Source organism: Lampetra fluviatilis, chromosome 2 (genome assembly GCF_964198595.1).
Source record: "Lampetra fluviatilis chromosome 2, kcLamFluv1.1, whole genome shotgun sequence".
NCBI classification, from domain to species: Eukaryota; Metazoa; Chordata; class Hyperoartia; order Petromyzontiformes; family Petromyzontidae; genus Lampetra; species Lampetra fluviatilis.
This window is the reverse complement of record NC_136276.1, coordinates 8,018,052-8,028,313: the sequence shown is the minus strand read 5'-3', so window position 1 is coordinate 8,028,313 and position 10,262 is coordinate 8,018,052. Positions and strand designations below refer to the sequence as shown.

The window sequence follows — 10,262 nt, the reverse complement described above, 5'->3', positions numbered from 1 at the left end:
CGTCTGCGCGTGTGCATGTTACTGCAAATATGCTTCAAGTTTATTTTCTATTAATGGGTGAGAAACTCAAGAAACTATCATAGTCTAATTTGCAAGAGTGACCTGGAGGGTTTTCGATGTATCGGAATAATCCTGGTAATCGAGTAATTTGTGGGCCACTTTTCGAATTTTGCCAAATTTGGACCTTCACGGCAAAAAAAAAGAAACCAATGGCCCACTCTTGCGAATGACGCCGGGCAAAGTCGTCCTTGAAAGGTCCCGCCGCGAGGCAGGCGGGGCCGCGCATTGCGATTTATTCCACCCGCGAGCAATGAGCTGGGGCGGCCGCTTGGTTACAACCGCGAAGGTCCCTAACAGGTGGCGAGCGCGTCACCGCTGGGCCGCGATTGGCCGTTACGCGGGGCCCCCAGTGTGCGTGGCGCATGTCTGTCGTTGTACATGCAGCAAAGCGCCTCACGGTGCACCTAGCCTGGCACACGCGCCGCGTCGACGTCGAGCGTCGCTTGGTGGCGAACGTCTGCTTCTGTCGGCATGCAGGTGCTTTGACTCGGCCCACGCACCCTCGATATTTTCCGGAGCGCGGCCCCCCCCCCCCTTGGTTTGGCACGCGAGACGCACGCGTCTTCAACACAACGCGCTGTCCTAACGCGACGTGAAGAGACTCTCCCCCCCCCCCAACCCCCCAACACGCCGTATCGGCGCTGGTTTCCTCGTCCCCGCCACTCCCCGTTACGCGGACGCGGCCACGGCTGAATCGCAGTTTTTTTTCTTCTCTTTTTTTTTTAGTTTTTTTGTTGCGCACCGCACACACAAAAAAAACCTTTAGGCGATCGATCGTCGACAACGTCGCGTGGAGGAGGATTAGCGTCACGGCACACAAAGCGGCCACCATTTAATAATATTGAACAAGTCTACAAACAGCTATTACATGCAGGCGACGTCTGAGATCAATATAACAAACACGGAGGTAAGGGGGCCCGGGGGTGGGGTGGGGGGGGGGGGTTTGGGGGGCAGGGAGTGGAATTGTGGCGACGTTTACAGCTACATATCCACACATTATCGATCCGTAATTATGTCTTCTCCGCTAGATGTAAATTAACCTAGCAGCATTACTGTATATGTACACCACACACAACCCGGGGTTTTATTTGTTGTGTATATATACTAAGCGTGCGTGTATGTATATATATACATACACACACGAGCAAGAAGGGCCAATAATGGCCTTGCCGCGCCGAGTCTCGAGAATCACGGAGCTTCGTTCAATCGCCCGGAATGTTTAGAAGCAGTCGGTTCAGTGCAAATGTTCCTTCATTGGTGAGAGGCGTTAGTCCGCCCGCTCGCTCGCACGCTCGCTCAGAATCTTGATTGAGACTGCAGGAAGAATCCGATGAGCTAATGAAGCTCATTTTTTTTTCTTCTTCTTCGTCACAGATGTTCATTATGGGCCCGGATCAACTCGCACGTGGCCCGGGCTTGACTCGCGCACTTCACTGTTCACATGCGCCCGGCCAAGACGCGCAAATTTCCGGGTTCCACCAACCCTGGTTCCGTCAGCCCAGAGGCGTCACCCGAGGTCTCTGCCACCTTGCCGAGCACGTGCCGATCGATCGACTTCTTATCTCTCCGTCTCAGTAGTTTAGCTCGTTCACGAACTGATGTAGATTCTTCCCAGCACGTAAGTGGTGCGAAACGTCGGTACACCTTTGCCGAACAACACGCAGTACAACCCGAAACAACCGCATCACGTGGGGGGGGGGGGGGGGAGCTGCCTTCTCATAGCAGCACGACCGCTGGAAGCGATGCAATCGTTACAATTTCAAGTTTTTTTGTCGCGTTCAGTCTCATGTCTTCTCGCGTTTCACTTGCGACGTTTCAGTTCTTACCGGAGATGATGTCCGCGCTCGTGATACAAGATTACTCGTCACAACAACAGAACAAAGACCCTCTTTGGGCACGGGTGGTCATCTTTGACTTCACGTGACGACCTCCTGTTGCTGCCGCTGCTGTTGTTGTATCGGTTATTTTCACACCGCTGTGCTCGTGTTATTAACACAGTACTCTCAATGCAAATCTATGACTTTCTTTAAAAATCATAAAACAACTCGGCCATACAGAAGGGAAAGGTCGATCCCGTCCCTACGAGTCGCACTCTTCCTTCAGCGCGCTGCTGCTGCTGCTCGTGGCGGAAATAATCGCGGTGGTGGTGGTTGTGGCAATGATGGCGAGGTTGGTACGTGGCGACAGTGGCGAGGATGATTGTGGTTACGTTGGCGCTTGTGCGAGTTGTGGTGATGGATATGATGGCGGTGGTAGTGATGATGATGATGGTGGTGGTGGTGGTGGAAGCGTTGAGGGTGGAAATGTAGCGCAGATCACGGTGGGTGACAGGGATGGGGGAGTTGTGTTGGTGATTATGGTGAGGATGTTGGTAGTTGGAGTGGAGAATGTAGTTTTCGTGCAATAGTAGCAGTTAAATTTATGATGCTGATGGCAATGATTGTGATAGTCGTGGCAAGGGTTGTAAGGGCAAGTGCTTAGTTGCCGTGTTGGTGGCGGTGATCGTGGCGATTGTGATTACGATGGCAGTGATCGTGACAGTGGTAGTGATGACGGCATTGTTAGTATTTGAAACGATGACTTTGGTCGTGGAGATAGTTATAACGACGGTCATACGAATGCGATGGGAATGATGAGAGCGATGCTGATTGTGGCCGTGGACACAATAACAGTGGCAGCGATAATAACGGGTGGCAGTAGCAATCGTGATGTTGAGGGGGTCGATCATCATCACCATTACGCGAGTAACAACAACAACAACAACTCCGGTAGAAAATCGTGTCCCCCGGGGGAATCCGGCCAACCCCTACCACCTCGTGTCTCTCTCCCCCTCTCGCCGGGCCCTGCCATGACCGTCACGGCCTGGCCCCGTGATCCCCGGCCTGGTGCTGCCCGCGCACCGCGAAGCGCGTCACGTGCACGGGGATGGGCACCACGAGCTTGGGGTTGCGCGCCGGCTCGCCGGCCCGCGCGCTCACGTTCCCCGCCTTGACGCGCTTCCACTTGGCGCGCCGGTTCTGGAACCAGATCTTCACCTGCACCTCGCTGAGACGCAGCGCGTGCGCGATGTGCGAGCGCTCCGTGAGCGACAGGTACTTCTTGCAGTGGAACTCCTTCTCCAGCTCCAGCAGCTGCTCGCTCGTGAACGCCGTGCGCCGCCGCCGGCTCTTGCCCGCGACCCCGGCGGCTCCGGTCGAGAGACCCCCGGCTCCGAGCCCCACGGAACCCGGCGGTCCCGTCCCCACGGCCCCCGAGAGCCCAGCGGCGGCGGCGGCGGCTGCCTTGAGCGCGTCCCGCCTCTGCTGCAGGAGGTCGCCCCCGCAGTCGGAGGGCGACGTGGCGCGGCTGTCGGTTCGCGCGTAGCCGAGCGGGGTCGCGTGGTCCTCGGCTGCGCTAAAGTCGGGGTCGCTGTCGCCGCAGGACGAGTCGTCTTTGCCCCGCCGATCGCCGCAGCCCGGGTCCACCGAGTCATCGTCAGAGTTCACGTTCACTGCGCGCGCGGAACACGCGTTAGTGTCGACAAGGCGCTAGGGGGGACACAAGGCAAAGGAACCCCCACCTCCCCCTCCAAGGTGTAGTAGATACACTCATTGGTGCGTGCTTAGGGGGAATGCCACACGCATGGCATTGGTCTGTCAAGCAGAGGGAACCAACGGAGTTGTGTTTGTGTGCGGGAGACACAGAAGAGAGTTCCGCTTTGTGCACGCCGCGGTTACAACGAAGCAAAAGGCTGGCTCGGTGCGGGTTTGTTGTGTTGAGGTCGCTGTCCTTCCCCTGCACCCCCGATGATCACGGTTGGCTACGAACGGTGGGCGAAAGAAGTTCAACACACACACGTGCGTGTGGTTTTGGCCATCACCGCTGCTTTAGTAACCCCCCCCCCAGTCCTGATGTTTACGCACTGCGCCACTTATTCGATGATGTCTCACTAACGGAGACACATGATTGGTTCGGTTAACAGCTGCCGCTCGTGTTGGCCGTGATTGGGAATTGAACCCGAGTGTTTTGGCTCGTACAATAGCGCGGTACGCGGATCACGTCGCCGCTGTAAGTTAAAGCACACGCGCGCACTCAAGTACAACGATACATTTTATATATATATACATATGCACACACGTAAACACAAACATATATAACTCATCGTATTATTAAAACAGATCCAATATATGTCTTCGAACAATACATATCTACAATCAAATAGCTGGTATACGTAGACATTGGTGTCTGGTGTGAGCTTGAATGATGCTCTAGATGGGATAGAAATCTGAATTTGTTTGTATATAATAAAAATCTGAAAATAAAAATTGTTGAATTGTACCACCATAGTGGAGGGCCCGGTGGTGATTGATTTCGCTGATTAGGTCAAGGCCAGCCTGACGTTGTAAATGGTGTCATTGTGTAACGATATACAAGCCTCATCGTCAGCCAAATTCGTTCGTCTTCCGTGGAGTGTGATGTGAAAGCCGAAAGAAAGAAGCCCTAACCCGCCACTGGTTACTATGACATCGGTAGACATACACACGCATATATACCTATACACAGAAACAAAAACATGCAGACAGTAAAATAGATGTGTATTTAAAAAAACCCATCGTAAATGAATATGAATGATTTAACCTCTACCACCACACACACAAACAGGCAGTTGCATTGTATTAACTATGCCATAATGAAAAACACACACGCACACACAAACACGGGAAAACAGATATAGCACAAAGGCCTCCCGTGTAGCCTTAACAGACTGTTGGGGCAAGTGCTGTTAGCGAGCACCTAAGAGAGCCGGGCACGGCACACGAGGGGGTGGATAGCCAGCACCACGCCCGGCCGCCTTTGTTTCCCTAGTGGCGATGTTTTACAGGTTGCACAATGTACTCATTTGAGGCTAAGCCGACTAAGGGGAGGCCCAGGACTGGTTCAGATCATCATCACTGCTGTTGGCCTCGAGGGGGAATCGAACTCGGGTGGTCCGGTTCATTGCGCAGCGCGCTAACCGCGACAATAAAGACACACAAACACAGATATACACACACACACATCGCTGTGGTGGATATTAGAAAAGTGCAAATACCATCTACCGTTAAAACAAAACCCACGCGACCACTGTGGATGTAGCATAACAAAGACATAGAACCCCTCTGTATATATTTGACATAATCTTGGGGCAAGTGCTGTTAAGCGAGCACTTATGGAAGCCCACACGGCACACGAGGGGGTTTATTGTATAAGACAGTCATTCACACACATACATGTACACACAACAACAACAATAGCAGCAACAACTTTGACCCCTTGAGAGTAAAGTTGTTCTTTCTGTAGACAATGAGGAGTTTTGTAACGCTAAAATTCAAGTCGCACAATTATCTATTAAATCACAGTTAATTGCACGAGTCAAACGCGGCCACTTTATTGAGGGCTTCTGTTGTTGCTGCTGCTGCTGTTGAAGTTGTGTGACATCTACTGCCGTTGCCTTTTGCGTCTCATTTCTGAACGTTGAGTAACGCAAGAGACACTTTCACGCGGGTTGGTAAAAAAACATTATTTTTGTTTAGCAAAATTTAAATTTCTCCCTTGAGTCGCAAAATAACCACTCGGCGCTCAACAAAGCGACCCCACAGCGTTTGAATTGAATGCGGTAAACACAGAGCGACCTAAAGACGACTTGGGAACATCCTACACGGGATAAAGCGGACAAGCGCTGCATGCGTGTTGCATGTGTGTGTATATATGTGTGTATATATATATAGAGACAGATATCCTACATGTAAACCAGGCAGGGAAAGCGCCGTGGTGGCGAGATGTTATCTCCCTCGCCTGGTATACAGGAGGTCGTGGCGTTCGATCCCGACCCTGACGCCTGCTGTTGTATATTTGGAGTTGACGGTATCTCTGTCTCTCTCTCTCCTGGTTGCTTAAAAATTTCTCCGGGTCCTTCGGTTTTTTCCCCTCCACATTCAGAAACACGCATTTAGAGTATTTGGCTGCTATGAATTTCCACAGAATGATAAGCCACTTCGTTGCGCTTTCATTTGAGGCCACGTCGTTTTTGAAAAAAGAGCTGTGTATCTCAGTGGGCCTTACTTGGTAAAATGGAACAAAGTTTAGTTGCTATACAACAAGTCTTTGTCAAAAGTAACCTGGCACACAAATCGATGCAGTAAGGATGTCAACTCACGGTCTAAACGTCAAATCTGTTCTCAGTTTAATACAAGTATTTAGAATGGAGTAGAGCAGTGGTGTAGTTGTTGACTATGAGACCGGCCAACCACAAGTTGGATTCCCAACCACGGCTAAAGCATCCGCGGCAAGTAATATTTGACCAGGACCTTGGCCTTCGCCAAAACCTCACTCACTCACCAAGGTGATGAAGCACGATCAAATAACCCACATACCCGGCGCGGCTTTGGGAAGTGTTCATCCAAGAATGGATTAATAAAGGTTTGTACATTACTATTGAGATGTAAATATAAAGCACTTTCGCATTATTTACAAACTCATTGCCTAATGCCGCAAATTCCGCCTGTATAGTGAGATTTATCTTACTCGCAACCGCACACACCATGTAAACATTGAATGTTTACATTTTATAACGTAGCGTACATGCATCGCTATATGCGGAAGCGATGCACACGATGGAACCAGATGTGGCACAGATATAAAACACATCAGTTGGTGATGCCGTTGCTGCTGTTCAAGCAACAACAATCCAAAAATCTCACATTCGTCAAAAACATTGCCCCCAAAAGAACAACATGTATACATAGGCAACCGTTTCGGGCGATGACCATTTGATCATAGCGTCAACTTGTTAGTTACCGATGCAACATGGTCATTAGAGTGTGCTGAATGATCTCCAACATGCGCTCAGTCAGTGGATGTAGTAGACGCTGCAATAACAACATCATCAACAACACCGTGGCACCAAATAGACGACCCAAAGTGATGATAACACCACCGCACGTGCGTCAATTGACGCCGTGACAGAACCGTGTCTCGTCCGCACAGAGCACGAACCAAGCCCTCAATGGCACTCGTACACACATTAGCTGTTGCGTCAACTACAGAGTTATTTGTTATCTCGCTACATTGGAAGCTAAAAATAATAAATAATAATAAAATAGATTTTACGAGGTAAGGCCCACTGAGCTATGAAGCTCTTTTCAGAGGCGACCTCGCCACAAATGACAGCTCTACGAAGTGGCTTATCACGTGGAAATGTATCGCGGCCAAACACTCGAAACGCAACGCGACCACGCGGAGAGAGAGAGAGACATGCGAACTCCAAATATAGAGCCGGTGTCAGGGTCGGGATCAAACTCACGACCTCCTGTATACCAGGCGAAGTAGTTAACATCTCCTAGCCACCGCGGCGCCCACTTCAAACAGTAGAGACACTCACACTTAGCTCCCTGATGTGTGTGTGTTGATTTCTGGTTGTATTGTTCGCCGTGATGTCCGACGTTTCGCTCCACGTCTTGAATAAGAAGTTCCCGGAACGCGGAGCGAAACGTCGGACCATCAATGCCGAACAACGGGCGGTAAAGACTCGAGACGCTCACATCGACGGTGAGAGCTGTAACAGCACCACGGCGAACACCTGCTACACAGGAGTAAGGCAATACAGTAGACAGCGTACAGGGGGGCGGGGGTGACACTCAAACTTGCAACCATGGATCGATGGGAGGCCACTCTTGACGTGATGGGTCTAACACCCCCCCCCCCCCCCCGGCTTTAGATAGACAGCAACAAAACCCCCGCGTTTAACGGCTCGCATTCACGCCGTGACGAAACCGGGGTGATATTAACACATGGTCAGGGATGGGGCCATCAAAATAACAAGAAGAGACGAACATTTTAGTTTCTTTCCAATTCGGTAGTAAAACATTTTTTTTTACAAATTCAACATTTCAAGAGCGGCGATTCGTGTGAATACGAGACGGTGGGTCCGAAATGAACAAAGTCCCGAGGTGGTCCCTTCAAGAGCCGCAGGTTGCCCAACCCTGCCCCATGGTCTTGACGATTTGATCGCCCCCCTACCCCCCCACTACCCTCCCACTACCCCCCCCTCCATCCCCCCATTGTTGTTGATGGGAGCCTCGGCAACGTTTTGGGGGGAAATGTTCGAACGGAAGAAACCGGGAGCATTTGTCAACCCGCTAGTCGGGTCCATTGTTGACGTCTACAAGCGGTGAATTGAACGTAAACACCACGAGGTGGGGGTAGGGGGGGGCGGTGTTTAGCCGACACCGAGAGGAACACAACCACGAGAAGCAACCACGCGTGCCGTTCTTGCAAGTTGGCGCTGCTGTTGTTGTGTTTTTTTTATCGCTTCAACACCTCTACTAGACAGTGACTATAAGAGAGCTCTATGAACACGCGCCGGTCATCTGCGGGTTAGGTGATTATGCCACCGGAAACGAGATTTCAATAATAATAACAATACTAATCAGAGTGGTAGGCTACAAGCTCTGACCGGACGCACTCAAAGACAGACGCACGTGTTCATATACAACACGAGACACACACACACACGTGCGCACACATGCGCTTGCATGGGCACACACACAGAACGGAGACACATAAGCGCACACAATGTGTTTTACACACGCGCGGATAACCCACGCGTACACACGGACACATTAACAAGTGCTTACACACACAGTATACACATCCACTTGCTCACGTGGATAACCTCTGCGTACGGACACACAAACACAAGCATACACGTACACTTGCATAGCAGTGCCTATGGATAAGTGAACACGTATACACAAGACAACTATCCCCCATGTAAGCCTGCAACATCTGATGTGGAGAGCGCAGTTAGGGAGTACAAATGAAAGCAGCACAGCGCACGAGGGGGTGGGTGAGCAGCACCGTGCCCGTCCGTCTTTGTATCCCCAAGGCTGATGTTTACAAACCGCATCAGGGACTCATTTAAGGCCAAGTCGACACACACACAATACATACACGAACACAGATGTACCCACACACACCAGTACACACAAAATACATACACGAACACAGATGTACCCACACACACCAGTACACACAAAATACATACACGGACACAGATGTACACACACACACATGAAGCACCCTAACCACCGCCCACGCTCTCGCCGACGTTCCGTGCAACAAAGCCACAGCAGGACGTTTATTAAGCGAAACGCGGCGACGCACCGATGGAGTCGAGCCTCGAGTCCCGGCACAGGAACGCGGAGTGGCGGTCCCGACCAGGCGTCGGTATCCGCTCCCCGTCCCCCACGTCACGCCGCACATCGAGGCCGAACCGGTGCCCCTGCAGCTGCAGGGGCAGCTTCGTGCCGTGCAGCTCGTCCGAGTAACCCTTGGCGCACTCCTCCCCGCCGGGCAGCGTGGGCAGCGGGCTCACGGTGGGCAGGCCCTGCGGCAGCGACGCATAGAAGCTGTTGGGCAGCGGCAGCGGGTTGAGCGTGGGCACGGCGGGCAGCGTGGCGGTGTGGGGCAGCGCCGGGGTGGGGATGACCACGGGCCGGTAGGGCAGGAACACCGGGTACCCCGCATACAGGAAGGGTCGGGCGCTGTGCGGCTGCGGCGGCGGCGAGTTGCCGATCAGGGCGTCGATGCTGAAAGCGGCGCCCAAGGGTCGCTGCATCATCCTCGTTGCGCGCGTCTCCTCCTGCTCCTCCTCCTCCTGCTGCTGCCGCTGCTGCTGTTGCCGCTGCTGCTGTTGCTGCTGCTGCACAGGGCGGAGCGGGTCCCTTCGCGCGTCCGACTCGGCTGCGTTAGCGCGCCTCGTACGCCCGTGGTGCTGCTGCCGCTCGTGCCGCGTCCTCGTCCGCTCTGCGGCCGCGCCTCGTCCGCGCTGCTGCTTTTCCCCACGCGCTCTCATGCCGCCTCGGGACGGTGGAAGAAGGAGGAGGAGGGAGAGGAGGAGGCGCGCTCAGCAGGGAGCCAGGGGGGGGGGGGTGGAAGAAGGGGGGAGGGTGGAAAGGGGGGTGTGAGTGTGGATGGTGGGGTAGCAGTGCTGGTGGTGGTGGCCGGGGTGGGATGGGAGGGGAGGGAGGGTAGGGTAGGAGGGATGAATTAAAGGGCCGCTCCCGCGGGAAGTCATCCATCATCCGCTCATTCCGCGCCGCTCCCTCATTCACGTCGTGACAGGTGCGGCTCCGGGCTCGCGTCCCGCGCGCCTCCAATTGGACGCGCGGAGCAGACGTCGC

At 53.0% G+C, this 10,262-nt stretch overlaps 1 protein-coding gene across 1 annotated transcript; it reads right to left on the bottom strand.

Moving 5' to 3' along the window:
• Positions 1-2,679: 2,679 nt before the first annotated feature.
• On the bottom strand, positions 2,680-9,934 carry LOC144937714 (homeobox protein GBX-2-like). Its single transcript, XM_078865159.1, has 2 exons — positions 9,244-9,934; positions 2,680-3,550 (listed from the first exon to the last, which is right to left on the bottom strand). Exons 1-2 carry the CDS (start codon positions 9,932-9,934, stop codon positions 2,916-2,918), a joined length of 1,326 nt encoding a protein of 441 aa, XP_078721285.1. The 3' UTR covers positions 2,680-2,915.
• Positions 9,935-10,262: the final 328 nt, after the last annotated feature.